We start from the raw sequence: 25,067 nt of genomic DNA on the forward strand, positions 1-25,067 counted from the left end.
GGGTGTTCAAAGAGGGTCCTCAGGAGAATAAGCGGCTGTAAGGAACAGAGGAGCAAACAGGATGATAAAAGACAATGGATTAGAGGAGAAAAGAAGATGGAAGAGAACAGGCTAGTTACATGAAAGTATGTGAGTACAGGAAAAATGTAGCAGGTGTAAATCACAAAGGAGATTTCCTTCCCTCCCCTCCTCTTCTTTCTCTTCACGGTCTCTTGCCCATAACTCTGGTAAGCTTTGCTGTGCACTTTCCATAGCCAAGTGCTGGCTCTTTGCAAATTGTTTACTGTTCTGTGTGTTCGTGTTTTTCCAGTTGTAATACTGGCAAAATATTGGGGGCTTTATCCTCCATGTAGCAGATGTAGTTTATTTCTGATGACCTGAAAACCCCACTGGTGCCTCTGGTACATTTTGCCCAGTGGTAAACTGGTATAATAGAAAAGACTAATGAAGGGAGAAGAAATAGGTTTTGTAGGTGAACTTTAATATTTTTTTTTTAACATACAGATTACATTCATGTAGCATGATGAACAACTTTAACAGTCTGAGAAATGTATCTAGAGAAACACAGAAACATCTGCTGACTACTCTTTAGCATTTTTGTTAAAGCCATAAAGCAAATGCAAGGAGAACTTGACATCTAACACTTACAAGAGCACATAAATTCAAACTGTACTTGCAGAATATACTGAAAAAGGAAAATTTTCATAACACTGCAGAGAACTACGACTGCAAACAAGAGTAGATATTTCTGGATTTGGGTTTTAAAATGAGTTAGCTGTGAACCAGACATTAAAGATTTTTTTTCATAATCACATTAATTTTTTCTATGCTATTCCTTATATTGTTAATGTAAGAAGGTACCTCTTATACAGTCAGAAAGCAGAAAAGTTAATGTATCACGTGGACAACAAGACAACTGAGAATTCACACAGCCTTTTCAGATTCATTTGAAGACATTAATTTCTGCACCTCAAACAGCATTACGAGTTCTTTTGAGGGATTTTGATGGTGACAGTCTTAACTTCTGTGTATTCATGAAGACCATATTCTCCCCTGGATAAAAGAGAACCAAGAGTAGCATTTATGCTAATGCTTTTTATATGAGTTTTTTCTGGACAGGATTTTCAGAGGTAGTGTCCAATTGGCTGTATGTGTGGCAAGTACACTGGACATATTTGGAAGACAGCTGTGCAGCTAGACTGCTCCTGGAAATCTTTTGAAAAACTACAGCAATGGTCTCCTGATAAAAATGGCAGAGAGAGTAGTTTTATTTCTGTGAATGGTGTTTAATTTAGAGTATTTCTAAACCAGATTTCTGTACAGCACATCAAGAGCATGTTAGATCTTCAAAAGTATGTTCAGCAAATTATTTGTAAAGCTCTTCTTCTGATATCAAGAGCTTTCTCCAGAGTCAAAGAGTATGAACTTCATCTCAAGTAAATGGGGGACAAAACTATTCCACCATGAAAACTGAGACAGTGAAAAAGAGTTTAAGTCTGTGACATTATGAACATGTTTCACTTTTATGTTTTCAGTGATGAGATGAAGCTTGTTTGTATTCCTACTATTTGACATCTGGTACAGTCAAACTATTTAGACATAAATGATTGTTTTGCAGAACAAGGGTTTGCTACGGTATAATGTTACACAGATCTCACTGCTGTCTTATTAGATAGATATATAAGCAAAACAGAAATCTATGCTCAGGACACTTGTGCTGGGTGAAAAAGTTTACTGATTCCCTTCATTTTTTGGAGAGGAATTTTGTTAGTATATGACATTTGGTAGTTTACTTCATAATGGCATTATCACTCCAAGAATTATATGGATAATTTTATTTTGAGATCAAGGAAGTCCGTAGCTTAACACAACCACATCCTATTTTTTTCAGTATAGGTTTGTTTTTCCACTTCTCCTAAAAATGATTGTCACATATTTACAAATTTTCTCATGACAGACATCTATCTGGTGGTGAGTTTTTCCTTGTCCTATAGAGGGAATGTTTTTATAGGTCTGATAATTGTGAATTTGAACCTGAAAACTTTGTTAGAATTAAAGATTCCTTCATTCAAAATGTACTGTTACAGAGAACATTTTTGATAGTCTGTTATTTCCAGCGAATAAATCCAAAAAATATTTCTGAAAAAGACTGTAATTCAGAATTGATTATCTCCCAATTATTGGCATCCACACCCAACAAAGGAAAAGCTGAATTTGATAAAAATGGCTTAAATTATTAAAGGGTTTCAATTTCAAGTTTTCTAAAGCTCTCAACATTGGCTTGACTGCTTCCTTTGAAGTCAGTGGGAGCTTTGCCATTAGAAGCAGTTTGTGCCCAGTGATGAGCACGTATGAAAGCACTCGCCTTTATCTCTGAAGAAACAACATAAAGAGAAGCTCTGAAGTGCCTCACCCATACATATCTGATGAAAAGATCAAAAGGCCACAGAGGATTATTCTTATCAAAACTTTTGACCTGGCTGGCACATACTCTAAAAACATTATTTTCACAAATTTTAACTGAAAAATCTTGCTTAAATCTTGGGAAGACTTGTGTTTTCAAAACCTAGCATTTAAAGGGGATTTCACAAAAAACCCACAGATTAATCTTCATGAAAATGAGAGTTTCTCTATATATGCGAAAACTGTAAACCATAAACACAATGTCAGTTTTGCTTAGCAGTAAACCATGATATACTGCGAATTAGTCATATCGAAAAAGTGCGCCCCTAAGAAATTTTCTTATTTATTTTGTAAAAGAATTGCTGGTTGATGTTGCCTCTGACAACATGATGTCTCTAAGCACTCTAGAGACTTATTTGCCAAAGTCTCAAACTGGACATCCTAGTTATGCATATTTTAAGTCAGGGTTTGGAATTTCATTTGAATTTCCTGTGAATCTACAGCTTTAAAAGTATTTACTTACAGTTCTCGTCCATTTCCCGACATCTTAAAACCTCCAAAGGGACATTGCGCAGACAATGCACTGTAGCAATTAACCCTAGAAGAACAGGAAAATTACTTTTGACAGTGCGAAACAATTTTTTTCACTTCTGAAAAATCAGAGGTTTTCTGTCGCCTCTAAAAAGCTTATGGTCATGGTCACAAACTGCATCTATGCTTATATATCTGCAAAAATATATGTAGTTTGAAGTTCAGATAAATGAAGCATCAAAAACAACTACAGTTATTATCAGGGTACTAAAACTCAGCAAGGGCCTTCAAGCTGAGAGAAAGTCATATCTTTCTCTGATCATGGCAATAAAATTTCTAATTTGTATACAAGCTCTCTCACAAAAGATTATCCACAGATAAGTGTTCTGCAGAAGAGTTTATGTACCCTTCCAATAGATAAATGCAGGATAGCTTAACTATGTATTTAGGAAGTTTTGTTTGGTTCTACTCAGTTAAACCTTATTCTGTTTTGTGGTTGAGAATGAAGACACAATAATGAGTAAGAAAGGAATTTCACAGGCAACTTCTTAGGTATGAAGAATTTTGGCAGAATGTGCATCCCATTTCCCGGCTGAGAAGCTTTTTTTGTATTAGAACTTTGTCAAATCAAATATTCTCTATTTTCATATCTTATATTCTCTCCTCCTTGCCAGTCAATTGGTTCCAACAAAAGAGATTCTGTTCATAGCTAGAGGATTCCTAGACCACCAATCATGTAAGAGCAAATCCCAAATATTCCACTTCTATTCTAAACTTTCTTCCATATAAAGAATACCAACTCTGAAGGCAAGACTGTTAGCTTATTTTTGGAAAGCATATGTTCTTAGGTCACAGGACATGGGCAGGAATTTGTGCTGGTTGCAAGTGCTTCCAGATAAAATGCAAATTGGACACAGGTTTTGCATTCAAGTAAAATTGGTTGTTCTTCTTCTGATGCATTGAAATAACTGTAGGGAAATGCAGGTCTTTGTCAGTGATTGTCATTAGACCCTGCTATGCCTCCAAGATTTCACTCTTTCATTTCTTAGCTTTTTCTTTTCCAGCTCCTTATAGGTTGGCCCTGTAGTAGTCCTCCCAGCTTGTATATCCTTTCTTTGTTCAATCACGTTTTATCAACCTTTCCCATTACAGAAATGGAAAAGGCTCTGCCCAGGCTAATGGCCACTGAACTTCACATAATTAACTTCTTTACACCATATCAAAACTGATCTCATTAATTATCCATTAGGCTATCCCCAGATCCTGAAGTAAGGGGCACTCTCACAGAATTTTCTTTTGTTTCCTTTTCTTTTTAGCAAGTGAATTTCCTTTTTTTGGACTAAGTTTATCATAAAATGGTATGATGACTAACAAGAAGTAATTATTTAGTAACACATATAATAGGGAAACATATGGGAAAGATAAACAGAAGAGACAATGATCTACCTCTATAAAGATGACAAAGAATAAATATTAAAAAAACCCCACCCAAAATACTGTGAATATGTCTCACAATTAGTAGTATTGACACCTGCAGATCTAAAGTAAGAATTAAAAAAAACTTTATTTACCATACTGTTCCAGCCTGAAGGGCAGCTGCAAATGTCAATGCTTTGTCAATGTCTTTGGTAAAAACTGCTGCTGCTAAGCCATAGGTGGTATTATTTGCCCTCTTGATAACTTCATCTATGGTTTTAAACTTCATGATTTGTTGAACAGGTCCAAATATCTGTATCAAACACATGTAAACATATGACGTGAACTAGAATAACTTACTATTTGAAGTAATTGATTTATTTCAAGTCTACTTTTGTCAGATGGCCTTATTCCTGAATTAATGCAGTCAAGAGTGAATAAAATTCTAAAAAATACTATAAGTTTGCATAAAGATTTTTGCAATATGAAAGAACTCAAGATTATCTATTTTAAATAGTTTTGAAAACCGTAAATGAACAATGAAAACAAATAAACAGTGATCAAAAAGCACCCATCATAAAAATAGTTAACATGGTGTCAGTGTGCTATGTATCTATACTGATTACCAACAAACTTGTGTTTTCTGGACAAGCTCTATTTTTAAAGTCAAGAAAGACATTCAATTTTCCATTAATCTAAATTTATTATTAGAATTTTATCCCTGCAGGTAGCTGCACAACCGAGAATGCACTTCACAGGAAACAACTAATTCTGCTTTCCATGTGGGTGTCAGGTAAGAAAATAGTCCTTCAGGTTCAGCTCTCCTGCTACCATTGTTCAGAGTTCTCAGCTAGAGGTGCCCGTGCCCATCATAGGACTATGTGGGCTGAGGGAGGCATTTGACATCTAACTAATTCTATTTCCATGGACTGTGAGCTTCCTACTTGACTGAGTTTTTAGTTAGTGCTGGTTTCTAGCTAGAGTTCTAAGGATTGATTTCCATAGATCGTAAAATCACTGAACATTCCTCCAATGCTCAAGTGGTGAGCATTCAAAACTCATTCTTTAAACATTAATATTATTAAACTATCTTGGCTACTCACAGCTTCTTTGTTCATTACACTTAAAAAAATATAAGGACCAATTCTTGTACTGCTGACCAAAGAGTAACTAAGAGAACTGCAAAAAAATTGTAACTGTGCTGTTTCCTACTTGACTTATAGTATGGTGGAAACAATCAAAATTCTGTCTCATACAGGTCTATCATGTTTTACAACCCTCTTCCTGTCACAATTAATTCTAAATGCTGTGGTGTTCATTTTAACTCAGGCTGTTGGCTCTTGCTGATGTAGTAAATATGTTTAGGAGGTGGCATCAGCTTTCTAATATTAAGTAGTATAATGGACACCAATTGCAGCCGTTATTAATTAAGATAAATGTAAAAAAAACACAGAGAAGAAGTCATGACTTGACTTTGAATCTTTATGTAGAGAACTAGCTCAGACGGCAGCTCAGCACTCTCAATTGTCTCTGGTTCCAGACAGTCACTGGTGCCCTAGCATTGTCATCTTAGCTGGGTCAGTAGCAGATTCTTCAATGAAGTGTAGACACATCTGCAAACTGATCTAAGTTAAGTAATCCCACAGGGGCAAAGTGAAATGCCACACACAAAATGCCTCTGGAAGCGCAATCCACCTGTTTTCTCACATTGCAAAGCAGCTGCCTGGTGCACACGAGCACCACTCAGGCAGTGTAAAACATCCACAAGTTGTGCCTCCAAGGTTTACAGGTCATTGTGACTTTGATATGTGAGACATGGACAGTATGGAGCAATGCAAACATCCAAACCTCAGCATTTATCTAGACAGGAGCCTTTGCTAGCACAGCAGCCTCATACCCCTCTCTCTCCTTGAGCAATCTGGTGAAATGGGCACCAGAAAACAACAAAAGTACTTTAAACACCACCAGCATGGAGCAACAGGTTTAATGAGAGGATTTTCATGTAGTTGCTTGACCTTCTAAATGAATATTTTGTGCAGATATTAAAACAGATGACTTCCAGTGAGGGAAGAGACTGCTGAAGATTTATTTACCTCTTCTTTGGCGATGCGCATATCATCTGTAACATTAGAAAAAACTGTGGGCTGGATGAAGTAACCCTTGTCTCCCCATGGACCTCCTCCACATTCCAGTTTGGCTCCTTCTTTTTTCCCACTCTCAATTAGCTCCAGGATTTTTTCATATTGCTCCTTATCAATCTAAATGAAAAGATATTTCAGGAATGAAAACAACACATGCTGATAACAGTTGGTCTTCTAGCTTATTAACCTAAACCTGTGTCCCTATGACCTGGAGAAAAATATGGGTTTTTTTCTCTGTGGCAATACACCACAGTGAATAGACCTGATATAGGCTATTATTTTTTGTTTCTAGAAAGCATTACTCTAGAAATCATAACAAGGAATCTGATGACAAAGAGAGATATTTAACATAACTACCATAAAAGAAATGCAGCTGCACTCATAATTACAATTTCATCTTAAATGCGACCATACCAGTTCTAAAAGGAGTAAATTTTCTAATCTGTAAAATAATTAAGCTTCAGCTAAAGGTTGCTAAGGATAAAAATAGGTCAAAAAAAGAAAATTATGAGACTGGAGGAGAAAAGAGTCTTTATGCTCATTCAAATATTTCCATTATTGCTTTTTTCACATGTTTAACTTCCTTAATTTTTTTGTAAGAGTGTATTTACATCTCTCATTTAAATTGTTAGCATGAAATTCAAACTCAATAAAGCCACAATTATATGAGAGAACATTTCTGCTAATTTTATATTAGCTGTACACCAGACACAGTTGGTGTTTACTTTTTTTGAATTTTCCTGTCCTTTGACTTTTAAATTCATTCTGCTGAATAAATTTTCTTGTATCAAAACATATTCCAGAGTATCAAAATAATATTTTTAAATTTGCCAAATATTTTGTGGCTTGGAGTGTATTTTGTTCCAATTTACTGGATGTCTTTTATTACTCAAAATGCGATAACCAATAAAGAATATGTTACTCTATCAAACGCATGGGAGTGATTTTGTCTCCTACTTTTTCTTTTTCTCTACTACAGCATGCTAGTAGAGATGCTAGCATGCTTTTATTCCATGTCCTGCCGTATAAGCTGATGCGGGAATAAGACTAGATGAGAACTAATGTAACAGTGTTGAGTTCAGAGCATTGTGATGGCATTACTTTTTAAGGCTGCATTTTAACACTCATTTGATGGAAAATCTGTTGCTATGATCTTTTAACAAAAGGAGAGAAAAAACCTCTTGCATTTTAATTGGGTAATATTCTAAAACTGAAAGCAGCATAATAAAAGTCTAGTGCCTTGGAAAAGGGGAAAAGATATGGAAACTATTATTTCTTCAAGCTAGCCACTTATAGTGGCACTATCTGAATGAAAAGTTAGTAAGTTCTAGCATGACATTGATGACTTTTACAGATCTTACATTAGGGCTTTTTCAAAGCATTTCAATTTTTTATAATTGCTCCCCTTCAATAATAAAAAGAGAAAGAGACCTTAAGCCTATGATATTGGCACAAACCATAATCACTCTGATTTCTTCCTCTTTGTACTCCAGACTAACCTCTACAAAACTGTACTTAGCCTTGAAACTCCTGCAACAGTAAGATTAGTAAGATGTCAAATTGCGGTGTCATGACAGAATTGGGCTGAAAACATGTAATATCACTCACTTGAGGGCCTTGCTGCACACCTGGCTTCAAAGGATCCCCAAGAGTATACTTCTTTGCTCTTTCAATGCTCCGGCGAACAAACTCTTCATAAATAGGCTCTTCCACAAAAATCCTAGATCCTGCTATACAACATTGTCCCTGGTGATAGAACAGACCAATATGTGCAAATTCCACAGCAGCATCCACTGCAAAGAAAGGCAGAGTTCATCAGATCATAAACCTGAATCACCACATAATAAATTCTTTACTAACCTTTGTCACCCATCTAATTTCCCTTTGTAGCACTTTTTATTTTTATGGCCCTTTAAAACACAGATATAGAACCATTTACTTATGTCCAAACTACCCTTCTCAAAAGCATCATGGTACATCTAGCTGAACACACATTCAGAATCCTGTAGATTTAACATTATTTGCCCTGTCAAGACTATCAACAAAAGTATACAGACAGAAATTCAATAAACCTGTTTAAGATCCTTCTATCTTCTTTTCATTCTTCATTCGTGTTTCATTAGGATGATCATTAATTACATTAAGAGTGAACAGGCTTTCAGAGCTCCAGATCTATTCAGGAGCAATTGATTTTGGTGGCCATCTAACTTAAAATTATGGCATGACCAGAAAACATTAAAAATTACTTATTTTTTGAAAAGATTAAAACAATTTACTGACAAAGAAAGGAAAAAGAACGTTGGATTTGCAATAGTAGTAGTTCATATAATAAAATTTCTACTAACAATCTGCATCTGCAAATATAATGTTTGGACTTTTTCCTCCAAGTTCCAAGGTAACTCTCTTCAGATTGCTCTTCCCGGCTGCTTCTTTTATCAGTTTGCCAACCTAAAACATAGGAAGAGGACAGCTTAATGTCAAACGTTTGCAATGACCTCTAAATACATTTTTGATTTCCTCAAAAGTGAAAATCAGTTAAGAGATTTCTACTATCCCAGTAATAAAATGAAAAATAAGTTAAAATAAAAGAACTGAAAGGAGTCAGGATACATGGCACTCTATGAACTGGAAGTGTTTTCTAGAAGAATTTCCCCCTGTAATGTTAACTGCCAAAGATATGAGGTGCTTTTTTGGTTGCTACCACTCTACTTCCATGCATCTCTAGTCTAAAGCAGGCACAGGTTGCTGCTGCACCTGTTACTCCCATTAAGTTAAAATTCCTTTGTTTTATGCATGAGAAGGCCCTTTAATGCACAAAGTGCATGATACAATCTACACTGGCTGCATGGACGCTCTTCCTTGTTTCAATTTCTCTCTTGAATGAATGAAGAGCAGGAAATGAACACTGCAAGCTAGGACCCTTATCCTGCCTTTTTCTACTGATGGCATAATTGAAGGAACTACTTACTATGAACGGCCCTGGAAAAGCTGTGAAGGAAAAATCTGCTTATAACTCTTATGGCTTTGAACTGTAGTTGCCTGTGTGCAGCAACCACCAGGCAAACTTTCTCCCTCTGTCAGCCTTCCTGCCATCATTTCTCATTGCTAAATTGCACTGCTAGAAGAGAACAATCACCAAACTCTAGAATACATGGGTCCATCTGCCTTTGGAGGATCACTGGGTACTGGGAATTGTAGTTGTCACTGTCTGTTGGTAACATCTGTGGGATATTTCTCAGATGTCAGGGTTTTGGGTTGTTTTCATTTCCCATTACTGTGGAGCTGAACGTTTCTGAGAGTAAACATAGCTCTTGCACTCAGTGTGTACTGAGCCCTGACATGAAGCAATGATATTTATCTTTGGAGTCTATATCCAAGAAGTTAAGAGGCCAGATGGCAGCTTTTCCATTAGCATGTATTTAGACAGACAATATAATGAACTGTATCAAAGAAATAGCTAAACCTTAGTCCTATATATAGCCTGCAATGAGAAATATTTAATTATAGCACTTCACAGAGTGAAGGTTAGGGAAAATTAACAGTGACCTTCCTTTTAAACAGATACATATTCAAACATCCAGACCACCCAGATGGTACTAAGTATCAATGAAATACCAAAAATCTGTCACCTCACCTAAATGTGTGCAGACTGAAGAATGAGATTTCCTAGGTACCTTCCTGTCATCCTGCTGTTATTAAACTCAAAGATAACAGAATATCTTTTAAAAAGAATGTTATGAAAAAGTTTGGTTTGAAGGAGTAAAGACTTAAAATACCCTTGGTATACTAGGATCTACTGTATCTCATGGACTGCCTTTGTTTAAAGGGCTTTCCAGCAATACAAACATTGTTTAAATATGTTTAAAGTTAATAATAACCAACAAATCATTAAACAGACTTTGTTTAACAAACCAGCAGCCTTAAGAAAGAAGAGAGTTAAAATAATTACACAGAATAAGTTAGACATTAAATCATTGCTGGGAATCAGAGGGGCACATTTCCTGCTTCTATTTTCTTTCATTGATTATTGTACCTCTGTAGAGCCTGTGAAAGATACTTTATCTATATCCATGTGGTGAGAAATTGCTGCTCCAGCGGTGGGTCCGAAGCCTGGCACAATATTCACTACTCCAGGTGGAAATCCTGCCTGAATTGGAAAAAAAATCCTGTAAATTTGGGGAAGGATTATAACTACAAGAACATGTGTTGCATGGTATTCCCTTTTCAGTTCTCCAGCCACATTTTCTTAGCCATATATTTATTCTCAGCCTTAGAGCCCCACAAGGTTTCATTCTCACATGACTTACACCCTCTTTCATTCACCTGCCTTTTAGGTTACTGAACTCTTTTTTTTCTTTTTCCCCCCAAAGAATATATTACTTTCATTCTTGATCAATGCCATTTTCTAAGAAATATTTTTTTAAAATTTTCTCACTCAGATGTATAAAGAAATATTGCTTACTTTCATGTCTGCTTCATTAGAACTGTTTGAATCAACAGATGTAGTAGCTGACTTCTGCACATTTATATCCATGCTAGATGGAATTTAATTAATGATCTGCTACTGAAGTTAAGAAAAATGATGGAACTCTGGATGTAGGTTAAAAGTATAGTGGGTAATGAGAATTTACAGCAAAAAATAGGCAGATTAGCTACAAAGCATGAACAAGCAGGCTGAGATGGGCAGAGTTTCAATATCTTGCACATTTTTTATGCAAATAAGCTTTTCCTACGGTTGAAAACAAATGTATTGTTTCCCACAAATCCTGTATTAGATATGTTTCATTCACAGCAAAATAAGCTATTTTCTTCCAGCAGCTTGTCAGGCAAACTCCAAGGATGTGAGAAGAGTAGATGGAATTTTGTTGGTTTATGAAGCAGCTGCACAATCTCAATGATACTTGAGGAACACAGAATTAAAATATCAAATAGATTCATATTCTGCATTATCACTTCAATAAGTCTCTTTATAGCACTAAACATGATACTGGAATTACATGCGAAAACTCCATGGTTTTTTTGGAAAATGGTGAATTTCAGGTGGTGAGTTGGAGCTCCTAAAACTCATATCCTGCATTTTGGATACCAGGTTATTACTTTTGTCAAAGCAACTTTTATTGCTTACGGTTTCATGCTCAGACACAGTCTGTCAATGCTTGTTATGCTAATTTAATTTTCCAGATAAATATTTACCCTGAAATTGATGAGACAATGAGGTTCTTTCCATTTGCTTAGCATTGCCTTTCTTATTTGTGTAGAGAAATATCCCTTTGAGCATTTAATTTTTATGATTGTTTTAGAAGCTCTTATCTATACATTAGCAAGAGAGACTTGTGAGTGTCATTAGACAAGATAGTGAAGGTAACCAGAAGTGACTATATAGATATTTTTTTAAGTGGGCTTTTGGGAACTAGAAAGTTAAATTAGACCTTCAGATATTTTCACAAGTCCAAAGCAGCTATTGAAGTGACCACTGGCAGGGCTTTGGCCTCCAATGTACTTTTTTATATTTTGAATATTTGTCACATTCCCACTTCTGAGCTTGACTTTCAAGAAATCACAATAGAATTCACTTTCAAGAATATCACAATAGAAATTTCATTAGATCAGAACAGAATTGAGTTACTTTTCCTGTAAAGTTACTTTTTTCAGAGAAATACACTTTTGGGTACTTATTGTTAAAAATTGATAAAGAAGGTTTCTCTCATATTTTTAAAAGCTATTCCTCCTCCCCAGTATTATCTAATATCATTTACTATGTGATGCAATAAGAACAGGACATGCCTCCAGTCTGATAAAAATTTTGTTTCTGTGTAATATTAACACACAACCAATCAGTGGGCTGTGCTGAATCATGGTTTTAAAGCAGAATTATAAAATGTGCCAAGTCACTTCCATTAAAGCTCTGCAAGGTTACTGCACTAGTGATTATTGACATCTGTGCCAACCTTTGAACAACTTAGATTGTATGTGTTGATTTTATTGGGAAGAAATCTAAACTGTTTAACTGTTCTCTTTGGGTGGTTGCTGAGCATAATAGCTTTGGAGACACTAGCTTTCTGAAGAAACCGGCACACCCCTTATTCAGGAGCACAAAGTGTCTTCTCACAGTTTCTGTGTGAAGAGAATTCACAGGTGTGGCAGCAGTCACCAGCTTGATTTTACAGCTCCCTGTTAATAATAAACGTAGGCGGATGAAAACTTTGTTCGGTTAAACAAAAAAAAAGCTGTACAAACAGGTTCTTTTCTGTGATAACTGTACTAATAAAGTCATTGCCACCCACCTCCAAATACTCTGCACTTGACTCCTTGTTTGCTTTTGACTCTGAAATGTACTGTGCTTTTGTAATACAAAATATTTGCTAAATAATGGAGTTTACTAAATTGATGTTGTGGGACTTTTTGTGTACACACTAGGCTCATAGATATGCAAGCTTTTGCCCTGGTTTGTCTTCGCTGATTTACAGCAAGGTAAGTTCCACAGTGCAAGACTAGGCATGCAATGAGCCTGTCTTGTATTACCTTTGTGGCATTTCAGCTGCAGTGTACTCTTACACTTCTGAGAGGGGCAAATAACCCTGTTGTTGGTGACTTACCTCTTTAATTAAGGATCCCATGTAGAGGGCACTGAGTGGAGTTTGTTCTGCTGGTTTGACAACCACCGTGTTTCCACAACAAAGAGCAGGGGCAATCTTCCAGATGAACATAACCAGTGGGAAGTTCCACTGAAAGACAGATGAGAAAGTGTATCCTATTTCTAATACATCACCAAAATACCTCAGCTTTTCCTATTATAATAGTGCAAATTTTCAGCTGGGTGGTTGAGCTTTTTGTTGAAATCCTTTCAGAAAGAAGATGTTTTGAAAAAAGCAATTGGCAAGCCATGTAGTACAAACTGGGGATTTTTGTGTATGTGTAAGTCCAGGGGATCCAAGGTATTAGTTACAAGCTCAAGAGACAATGAGTGTACTCCTTTAAGTAAGTATTACAGGCAGTTGTTGGATTAGTGGTGCAATTGGGAGTTTTGCTGTCTTGAATGGTCACATCCATCACCAATTCAGCTTTCTAAGGGAAAGAAGGTAATGACACATAATGCTGCCCCTGCCCTCTCCCCTGGAGGTTTCACTGGCTGCTGTCTGTTGTGAGCAGTTCAGGCAGGTGGAAGAGTAGCTGAATGCTTTGGACCCATGTTCTGCAGTGTGAGGGACAACGTGACCAGGGGAAAACAGCTTTGTCCCTTTGAGAATACTTGCTATGGTTTGGGTGACATTGAGGCCATGAACCTCAGCTCAACAGATACCTTTCTGAAATGGGGAAAAAGGCAGCTAAGAGTTACCCATTATGCTAGAGTAGCTTGGAGGAATATACATGCAATACTTTTTTCTTTTCTGTCCTTGTCTCCTTTCAGATTCACCCCAGCCTCAAAAATAATGGGAGCATAAATAATATAAAGTGAGGGATTCCAAGGTTTTCTGCATATTCATTGTTGAAGTTGTACATACAACTTATGCAGTTGTACATACTACTGCATAAGTGAAAGGAAGTGGAAATGGTGAGCTATCAAAAGCAGTTTGCAACATACACATAGTCCTCGCAGTTTTGGTTTATATAGAAAACTGCAGTTTGTTGGTTCATATTTCGATGGAGGGAAAATGAAGATATACTAAGAAATACTTAACATTTTATAAGGGAAGTCAGTGTTTGTACTATATGCTGCTTGTACTTCCAGGAGATAATTATATTTTAAATGGCCAGGTCTAGGGTTTCCAGCTCTTTATCATAGCTTGATTGAGCATTTCATTTGAAATGCCTTGTGTCTGACCTACAAGAGGATCTAAACCAGCAGTTTCCCAAGCTCTCCTAGGGACTGGATGTAACCATATTCAAGTAATGTTCTCTAACCCAATGTGGTGTCTGAAGCAAATTTTCAATATCAACCTAAAAATGTCAGGAACATGAGCAGGGACCTGCATGTCTGAGCAGACCTTATAGACAAGATGACTTTTAGAATTGAGCTGTCAAGCACGCCAGGTGAGGCTGCTCATAACTACTGTGTGCAAGGTGGTTGGTGGATTAGGAGAGCCTAGTGCATATAACTATTTTCACAGACACCCACCAAAACTACATAGACTTCACAAATAAATTTAGAACTTGAGCTCCTCAAGTGTTTTGAATGATCAGACTGAAACTTAGTTGAAAAGAGCAAGTTCAATACTGGGAATTCAGATGTGCCAAACGGGGGCTTTGTCTGACACATTCTTTGTGTTGTAACTTGTACCACCATCATGGTGAATGAGTCTTAGCCATAAACAAAGATCCAGCTGTCTGAATGCTGTACAGAGCATAACAGATATTCTAGGTCTCAAAGAGCTTATTGTTAATAGGCTTATAGGCTTAAATATAATAGAATGTAAATATTACACTCTCCTCCATGTTTGTTTCTAATTTTTTCAATAAAACACAATTTCATCTTTCAAATTATTTTGTAAATCGACCTTCTATTTGAGATTTATTTTCTCTCCATGTACAGGGAAGAGAGGGACAAGGTTGGACCAAAGTGACTCATCACACACTGATGAATCAGAATTACAGATCTCAGGATCATCTCTATCTTTCAGGACCTGAAAATTTTTGGTTAGGAATGTTTCACTACTATGCACTAGCATAGGCAAAATTTCAAATGCATTTCCATTTGTAGCAAGGAACATTTGTATTTACATAAATGGTTCCAACTTACAGGAATAATTTGGCCACACACCCCAATAGGCTCATGTCTAGTAAATGTAAAAAAGTTTCCATCTGTGGGAAAAAGAAATAAATTAGTCATTCAGACAAAGCATTTGTGAGAAACAGTTAAATCAGAAACAGTTAAGTCACAAAGATTATAAAGTAGGGTACCAAACTTAGCTGGACACAATTTTATTTATAAATGATATTTTCAAAATCTTAACTATGCAAAAAGCCATAAAGTACATCTGGATTCAATGTCTGCTTTCTTCATAGCTACAAGGTTTGATTTTTCCAGTCTGACTGTCTTTTTGCAGTGACAGCCCTGTTTCTCAATATGGTATGCACAGTACACCAATAAGCATTCCTCATTTCTTTTTTCTTTTATCACCTTTTTTTTTTTCTTTCAAAAACTTCTCTTTCAAATCCTAGGTATATATCAGACATTTTTAAATATTAGATCTCAGCTTAAATCAAATCCATTAAATATAAAATTCTCTTTGATTCACATAAATATGTGTTCCATTAAACCTAGTATAAAGGTCTACAGGAGGCAAAGAAGTTGGAAGTATTTATCACTCTAGTTTTCCTTAATTCCTTCTTTATTACCTTTTCCTTAATTCCTTCTTTATTACCATTCTTTTCTTTGCCCTGCTGAGAGAGGTAGCTAGAGAGACAATGTTTTCATAGAGCTGCTTAATGGGAAAGGGAATGGAATGAAATTTTAGCAAGTGCTGTTTCCTCATTCCTATCTCATAGTACTTTTCCTAGCACATTATCCAATCACTGAAGTAAATATTACAGCTTTGTGCTAATCTTTGCTTAAATATGTAGACATCCAGGCCTCACTACTGTAGCCTTCTATATACATTGCTATGCAAAAGAGCCTACCACATTTCTTAGATGTTTGCACAGGTTAAAATTTTTTGGCTCATAAACAATACTTGTTAGTGGCGTGAACAAGAAATAAATGTGAAGACCTACACCAAATGTTTAAACTGAGAACTGTGACAACTCTTTAATAACCTATCTTAAAAACTTTTGAAAATATTTTCTGTGTTGCACAACTTTTAGAAAAAAGTCAGTTATTTACAGCTTGTGTTGGCCTCAGTTCTGTAGCTTTGTTATCTCGGAACTACTCACCCATTGGAACAGTACGCCCATGGATTTTATCAGCCCAGCCTGCACAGTAGCGTAAAGTTTTGATACAGGCACCCAAGTCCATTAGATAGGCCGTGGAAAAGAGCTTCCCACCGTCAATGGTTTCCATTGTCTGCAGACAACAGCAAAATTAAACAGTTAATATTCAATCCTGATAATAGTTCTTTTGCTTGTGCTTTGTAATTTAGCTTTTGGAAGTTCACTTTGAGGATTTCAGCTTTAGAGCAAACATTTAGATTACTCCCCTCTGAAGAACACATTTTGAAAAAATGAATGTAGCAATTTCAATGTGAGAAATTTTCATGATGTTTTATTTGTATTGAGCTATGCAGATAGCATGGTCACAGTGCATTTGTAGTGGTAAGGTTTACTCAAAAAACTTCTCACCCATATGAATCAGTTCTACCTTATGTTAAATATTTTGCAAGCACAGATCAAGAGATTAGGAAGGAAATAGTGCAAATAACTGATGTAAATAAAATATCAGCAAGCTCAAGTCTTGTAAAAAATACCCTAAAAACACCTTGAGTGTCTGATGTGCAAAGGAAAGATCTGAGCCATCTAGACTTCCTAAGTGAGAAAAATTCCTTATAAAAAAATAAATACTTATATAGAAGAGAGTCTCTAAATAGGGTCAGCCAAATCTAAGGAATGTGGTTTGGATTAATTTCCATGCCCCTGAATATTGGGACATAAAGATCATGAAAGGTTCTTAGTGTCAACATATTTTTGACACTTCAAAATATTTTTATCAAGCTTTCCAAAACAGAGCGATTGAAGACCTTCAAATCTATGAACGAACCTCTTCAGCAGGAAAAGCCCAAACTATAGCCTTAAGATCTAAACTATAATTTCAAGATGTAATCAGGTTGGCATTCTTTATCATTTCCAGTCAGATCAACAGACTGATCCTTCAAGAACAGTTTTTCACCAACAACTCCCATGTGAAGTCCACATTTTTAGTTAACTGGACACATTTCAGATACCATACTTGCGGAGAGAACAGAACAACAGAGAAGATAGTGATTGCTCGATGGCTCTTAGCAACAAGGAACTGATTAAATGAGATATGCCCTTGCCATTCCAGGCAATATATGTGGCACTGTTTTCATTCTGTTTGAACATGGGAGAAAATTCTACCCTGACCTCAAACTTATGAAATCTCTACATCTCTTCAACATCACAAGAGATTGAATTCTAAGTAGCACAGTTCTCAGTGGCTCTTCCAGTACCTTGCTTTGACTTACACTTTCAGTTGGTTATCTATAGGTCTGCTGAGCCTCTGAAGAATCTTTTCAACAAATAAAGCACTGAAATGGAATAATTTTCATCCTGGTCAAATGCATGAACACAGGAAAACGACTTTGCAATGAGCTTTGGACATCTGTTTTGACCTCTAGTCTGTAGGAGTATGTGTTGTTCTATAGTACTAGTTCTGCAGGTAGGATAAACTGAGTGGAGAAAATCTCGCTTCATCAAAATCTGGAAAGCACTTTACTCATATATATATTTTCTGTAAAGGAAAATAATTAATAAGTTGTTTAGGTTGTAGGAAATATAAAGTCCATAAAATAGAGACTTGGGAGGGGCCCCAGAGAAAAGCAATTCTTTTATATTATGAAAATGGCAAATGTAAACAAAACCTAATTCAATGTTCCATCTGTCCTGTGGGAATAAAGATTGTATCTTCTTTGCATTTGTAATGCCTTTGACTGTACAATGAAGAAAGAAATGCCAGCTCATAGAATTATTTAATGGACAAGAGGGCATAGTGCTCTATCTAGAATATAGCTCTCTTTAAAATTTGTCTCTCTCAACACAAATCTAGCATTTTAAAGGACATAAGTTCCATCCACACAAGGTTTCTCCTGAGAAACTCTACTATATAATGGGCAACAGATGCTTTGCTGATTTTACATATCTGAAGGTGTACATTTTATGAGCTTGTCTACAGTGTGTTTTGTGGCTAATAGATAAATACTTCAAACTAGATCAGTCTGAGTGATCATCCTGAATGCTGGATACTCCTCTTTGTCTAAATTTTTATGCTGTTTACAGAAAATCAGGATTCATCTTCAGCACAAATTCCTCCTAAGTTTTAAGCACATTCCAGAATGCGCTTGAAATAGCAGACAAGTCACCTTAATAATAATATCATAAGTGGAGTTTAAAGCAAGGAGGAGAGGATACTAGCCTTTTTCAAATTGGTGATGTATTTCTATTTTATATGTAATTTCTTGCCTTAGTGCACAATCTGTAGGTGAGAACATTACAAGTTATCTGTCTTCTGTTAAGTGTGGTAAAATAGCCAGTAACAGTGATTTGTAAGGAGAGGGCATCATTCCCCAGCACTCATGTTATTGCTCCTTTTAAAATAATCCATTGCTATCTTTGGCTCTCCTTAAGCTTTATCATTCACTGCTAGTTGCAAGCTGGAGTTAATGATGGATTAGTGATGAGAAAATATAGAGTCATGAAATTCAAATTTTCCCAGTTCTGACTTGTATCATCTATAAGCATGGGGCCAGGCTTTGAGTTTAGGCCTTGATTCAGGCTTTGATTTGAGTTTAGACCTTGATTCAGGCTTTGATTTGAGTTTAGGCCTTGATTCAGGCTTTGGTTTAGACAAGCATTAACCATGGGATCAACGTTAGTGTGCTCTTAAGAATCAGGGATTCAAATTACTGGGGTTTAACTTAAGGCAGCTTAAGTATCGCTTTAAAGCGAATCAAAACTCAAGTACTTTGTGGATATGGGGTGTTAATAGACCAGAGTGCAGGCCAGCTTAGAGAGGTTCATTTGCTACAGAGAAAAAAAACAAGTAGTGAGACAGCCCAGCTTCCCAAAGAGTAGGCATATTAAACTCTCTAATATCTCTCTGTAAAAATCAGGACTTTTCTCCTTGTCCCTTTGTTCACATATCATACTCACAGCTAGAATCAGACGATCTCTTTCGACCAAGTCAGCTAGTTTATTCAAGAGCCTTCCTCGCTCTGAAGCATCCATTGTGCGCCAGGTTGACCCGAGCTCAAAAGCCTTTCTAGCTGCTTTCACTGCCTTGTCTACATCCGCCTGTGAGGAAAACAAAAACACTTATGTGATCAATAATTGGTTCTGTCATAAGCCTTTCTTTGCTGTTCAGTGTGTAAAGTTTAGCATAAATTTGACATAAAGTTGAAATAAGAGAAGAAAAACTCAATCTAATAAAAATTAGTACCAGTAATGTTAAATATATGGGTTATTTTCTTTCAAACACTTCTGTTGCTATTTCAGGAATGTAAAATTCTATGAGAAACAGATGGGTTCTCAAATTTCCAAAATAAAAATATATATAGAGAACTCTATTTTTAACATTTAGATTTTTAAGCTCTTCCTATATATCAAGCACTTGCATTAATGATATGGTTTAATCTCTTTCATTTGGAAAGAAATGTCTGAGTCTGTAAGGTAAATGCTTAATTGCCTCTCATCTGAAACTATTTTACAGGGCAATGAAGACCAGGTTAGAAAAGCCTGTTCCTTAGGACATTTCATAAAAAGAACACAAATTTATTATTAAGGAAGACAAATCAATAATTTTTTTGAAGATTTTAAGAAATATTTAAGTATAAAATTACTTTAAAAATTAAAAATAAGGCATTTTAAAAAAGCTAAGCCTACGTATTTTGAAGTCTAAGCACTGTCTTTGCCTTTACCAGCTAATTTGTTGGTCCACTGATATTTTGTTAGTGTATTTTGTTATTTATCATGTGGTTTTCATTATGGATGAAAAATCTACAATGAAACTATTCTGTGCAGAGAGTATTCCAGGATTTAAGGAAAAACAATTACAATTTCTTGAAAAAAGGCTTTTAGTATTTGGAATTCTTCTGTATTTTAATATTCTACTAAAATTTACCAACAAAAATTGGTGACATAGAAAAGAGATTTAATACTGATTTTTTGTAAGCAACAAAAAATTTTGAGGAAAGTAAGAATAAAAAGGAGTTACTATATATGCTATATCTCCCAGAGAAATTTCCATGCAATGTTTGAAGGATATCTTTCAAACATTTTTTTGTCCTGCTATTTGCTAATATCTCCTCCAGGGGAATAATTAGCAAGGTTGACTAAATCAGCAAATTCGACTAAGTCAACACTATAGTCAATTGTTTAAAACATGAACTAGATCTTGAATCTTTAACTTCTATAGGTAGACATCAACTAATTTTAAGAAGCTGTGAGTACAGTGTGTTAGTGGAAAGCCCAGCACAGACCTGTGAGGCAGAAGGTCGCATAAATTCCAAAAGTTTTTCCAGGAAATTTTGGAAAAGATAGGAAGGAACTATATGAATAACATAGCCATTTCTATAGAGTGATACTGACCAGTCAGTATCAGATACTGACACCAGGTACCTAAAATATACCAAATTAAGACTGATTTTCTCCAGAATCTGTCAGCATGTTGTGAATCACCTTATCACTATCTGGGACCCCTGTCATAAATTTTCTATATCATTGCAATAGAATTCAAGGGTGGTGGCTTGGACTTAACTGGAAAAGGAGAAGGGGAAAAAATTTCATATGAACATGAATGATGTAAATTAAAGCTACATTGTCTGGTGTTCATTTTACTAGAAGTGCAGAAATAATAAAAACCGAGAAAAATAATATAAGAATAATAGAGGGCTGTGAATGAAAAGTAATAAAAAAAGATTTTTCTTCAACTGTATTAAATTTAATTTCATTACATTAATCTACACTATGAGTATAAAAACTCATTTCTGAGACAGTTAAGATTTTTTACAGAAGTACATTTAGTTTACATATGCTGACTATTAGGTGAGCTGCTTTATTATTACTAGGGGCCTTTAGGATTAGGAATGTAGCTTGAAAGAGCCATCAAACTGGAAGAAAACAGTTCCCACCCACATATATGTCTGTTCTTTGTAATCTCCTCTTGTTTTTTAAAATACCACTGCAAGGCAGTGGACAGCCCTTTGTCAACCCTATTGTATGCACAAATTAAATTCCTAAAATCTCTTGGCTCATTATCTGAAGTCTAGCCTCTTGCATATTAGGTTCATAATGGCTGTGTAATTTACTAGATCTGCACAATTCACTAGGCAATTTAGTTAATAGCAGTTGTCATTACACATTAGTTTGCAAACTTATTGAAGAGAAAACAAACCTGTGTTTTGAATAGTATTATCTCTTTTATTTAATGAATTGTTGGAAAGTTTGTAAGGAAAGAAAGCTACAAAATTTTTGAATGATAACTGAACAGTTGAAGGTTATGAGTAATTTAATTTAGGGATGATAAATTATCAGTGTCTCAGCACTACTTATAGTGGTATTAAAGAAAAGAAAAACCTTTGAAAAACTTCAGGTGTTTTGATTTTTTGAAATTATTTCAATCCAGGTGAAATAATTAAAATTCAGACTTTCTCAGCCATGTTTCTCTAAGAAAATGTTTAAATGTGACATCATTATGACCTTGCTAATTTGTGGTCACTATTGCTCAAGTACTAGACAACATTAGAGACAAAGATTATTAGATGAGATTACAGACCAGAGTGAGGAAGGTGTAATGAGTAGATGATTCTGAGTGTATTTCTCAAAAGAGAATTTTATTTCAGGGTGAATTTCTGTACAGGACATTAAAAGATCCTGACAAAAGCATGTGCACGTGCTTGCTATATCGGCCATAATTTTTGGTGAACTTATAACACAGACAAACTTAGGAGTTTTACATTTGTTCTACTCAATAAAAACATGTTTAACATTTTGATGCTGAGCTTAAAAAAATGCTTCTTATGCACAACATTCTAGAGATGTATATTTCTTGACTAAAATAAATATATAATTTTGTGAGAAATGTGAAAAAACCTTTCATTTTTGGATGCAAGATTAACTTTGAAGTAGAACTGTAGAAAATTAAATATATATGTGCAAGGACCACACCAGTAATTATAAAACCAGCTTTATTTCCAGCTACAGTCATCTCATAAAGTGGAAATAAAACCTTCATTTATTGCATTTTCCTTCTCAGAATATATAAAAAACCCCTTTCTTTGGTCAGTACTTTTAATACACACATTGTTAAGCACATTGTCTATCCTATTTAAAAAAAACCCAAAAAACTACCACCTTCCTTACATTTAAACTATATAGTAGAGCTAGGTAAATCCTGTTCATAAGAAAAACGCATAATGTAACAAAAATACAGAGATCAGGGATTAGGTTTTCATTATATCTTTGATTGCATCTATCTGAAACTTTCCACTACAGAATCTCATAAGAATAAAAAAAAAAATTCTTTGCAGTTTTGAACAATATTTTTAGTCATCTGCTTCATTGATTCAACATGCTTTAAGGAGGTCAGTTTTGTGGAATTAGAGACTATTGATAGGCTAACTTCAGCTTGAAATTAATTTTTAGGACTATGTTTTTCAAGATGTTTTTCACAAAACAAAATATTTGCAGGGGTTAGTACTGAGACTACATATAGCTAAAAGTACTCATGGTAGTGATCTTCACAGAATTTGTGGGAAATGGTAGGTATTTGTCCTTTTTATATTTTCTATAAGGAAAAGCCTTATTTAAAAGTGTCATGGAAAAGTTTATATTAATTTGTAATGAAGAAAACATAACAGAAAAATAAAATAAAATCCCACCTAAATTTTTAGGTGTCAATGACCACAGGTTAGAAAAAGAAACAATAATATTAGTAAAACAAATCAGTAAAAATATTTTTTCAGAACTTTTCTCATATGGGCCTAGGGTAAAGCAGTTTTTCAACGTCTCTTTGAAAAAATATTATGGTTTATTAAAAAAAGAGTTTGTGAAAGAAGGTATAGGATGAAGTAGGCCCATCTGAGGTGGTTTTATGCTGCTTGCCTTCCTACTTTTAAGATACACTGAAATTAAAGTTACGGGCAAGGAAGAAAACCCTACCTTGTCGCCTTCTTCAACCTCACAGATTTTCTCTTCAGTTGCGGGGTTAAAGACTGCAAATTTTTTACCACTGACTGAATCATGCCATTCATTGTTTATAAATATCTGCAGGAGAAGAAAGAGTGCAACAATATTAGTAACACATATATACCTGCTGTCTATTGTATGTTTTAGTGAATTAACCTACCTTTCAAAGCTGAGAGCTGCCAGATTGATAGATGTCTGAACTAAAATTGGACAGCTGTTATTACATTATTCTGAAGAGATGAGTAATCACATACACACCTAACCAGGACAAGGTTTTTAAAATTCACTTCCTTTGGAGAGGAAAACTTTCTCTTCGTTGCACTTTTATTTTGCTTCATGTCATAAAAATATGCTGTTGTAAAGTGGTCCTTCCTGTCTGAAGTAGAAGGGAGGTTCAGCCCTAAATGACCTATGGAAAACTACCTGAGTTTCCCATGCTCACAGGGTTGGTAACAATACAGGCCCTTTCTGTTACATGGCCTGAGTGAAGTAAACCAGTCCTTGGATTTAGTAAGTATAGTGTATTGAACTAAAAATATCTTGGAGATCACAGCTTTAATTAACTTTTCTTTGACTTATCTTCAGTCTCTCCTGCCAAAAAAAGGAAAATCCCAACAAAAACTAAACCGATCCATACCACCAAAAAAACAAAAGCAATAGCAGGGCTTTTTGAAATTGAAGCTGAGACTGAAAAAAATCACTGTCATAATAAATCAAATGAGTTAAAGAATCATGGAATGGATAAAGCAGTGGAGTCATATGGTCCAATGTCCCTGTTCAAGTAGGGTGATATTAGAGCACATTGCACAGAATTGCACCCAGATAGTTCTGTGTGCTTAGGACATACTAAAGAACCTCTGGCTGAAATTTGATGTACTTATCTCTGTTCACAAATGCAAAACAGAGTCTGGGTCTTACCTGTGGGTGCACCAGATCTGTACTACTCTAGAGCCTGCCATCTCTGGGGCACTGTTGGTAAAATGATCAAAGTGGTTTAATTTCTTTTTTAACTGTAGGTTAACCTTGAAGCAGAAAGGAAATTGTCATTGAAAAGACCCAATAAATGCACAGCTGTTGAAAAGAGGGGGATAAGTTGCTAATAAGTGCTTTGTACACTTGGAGTGGGCATGACACTGTATACAGTCCAAAGCTAACAACACCTGTCCTCCTCTGCCTGACCCTCTGGTCAGTGCTGAAGCAGGTGTGCCATGCTAAGCTGTGCCACCTGTGCCTTGAGCCCACCCTCCTGATGCTGGTGGGCCAGTGCACTCCCTTCTCAGTGGCTCCCAGTGCCATTGCATTCTAGGCATGCGTGTGAGATCTTACTTGTACTCACCTGCAAGGACATGCCAGGCTCTGACTCACTGTACCGAGTATTTTGAGCTCAGATTGTGATTTTTTTCCTAGAGTCAAGGCACCTTGACCCACAGTTAGCACAGGAGTCTAGCAGTGAGATCACCTAGCACTCTCCATGAGGACAAAGAACCTAGTGTTGCTGCTAGGTTGCCACCTATGACCATCAGGACTGACCAGAAAACTCCTGATTTAATGAAAGCTGTCTGAAATAAATATCTAAGTCCATAGAAATTTCTGATAAGTGATGAAGCAAGTTATAAGATTACCCACACAAAATTCCAATGTGGTAAAAGGACAGAGACAGCAGTTAAATGGTTAATATGACAAAAGCCATTGCCAAGAAAAGAGAAAAAGTAAAAGGTAAATATT

The 25,067-nt window shown here is 35.7% G+C and overlaps 1 protein-coding gene across 1 annotated transcript in view; it reads right to left on the minus strand.

The window, feature by feature from the left end:
- Window positions 1-460: 460 nt before the first annotated feature.
- ALDH1A1 (aldehyde dehydrogenase 1 family member A1) overlaps window positions 461-25,067 on the minus strand; it is a 29,757-nt gene continuing 5,150 nt past the window's right edge. Inside the window, exons 2-13 of the mRNA XM_005489630.4 lie at window positions 23,316-23,420; window positions 19,311-19,451; window positions 16,362-16,491; window positions 15,229-15,290; window positions 13,088-13,216; window positions 10,525-10,638; window positions 8,837-8,939; window positions 8,100-8,284; window positions 6,444-6,608; window positions 4,506-4,663; window positions 2,927-3,001; window positions 461-1,053 (exon numbers count right to left, since the gene is read on the minus strand). Of these exons, the coding sequence (XP_005489687.1) occupies window positions 981-1,053; window positions 2,927-3,001; window positions 4,506-4,663; window positions 6,444-6,608; window positions 8,100-8,284; window positions 8,837-8,939; window positions 10,525-10,638; window positions 13,088-13,216; window positions 15,229-15,290; window positions 16,362-16,491; window positions 19,311-19,451; window positions 23,316-23,420 (1,440 nt within the window). The 3' untranslated portion in view covers window positions 461-980. The remainder of the gene's footprint in view (window positions 1,054-2,926; window positions 3,002-4,505; window positions 4,664-6,443; window positions 6,609-8,099; window positions 8,285-8,836; window positions 8,940-10,524; window positions 10,639-13,087; window positions 13,217-15,228; window positions 15,291-16,361; window positions 16,492-19,310; window positions 19,452-23,315; window positions 23,421-25,067) is intronic.

The sequence above is a fragment of the Zonotrichia albicollis genome, chromosome Z (genome assembly GCF_047830755.1).
Source record: "Zonotrichia albicollis isolate bZonAlb1 chromosome Z, bZonAlb1.hap1, whole genome shotgun sequence".
Lineage (NCBI taxonomy): Eukaryota > Metazoa > Chordata > Aves > Passeriformes > Passerellidae > Zonotrichia > Zonotrichia albicollis.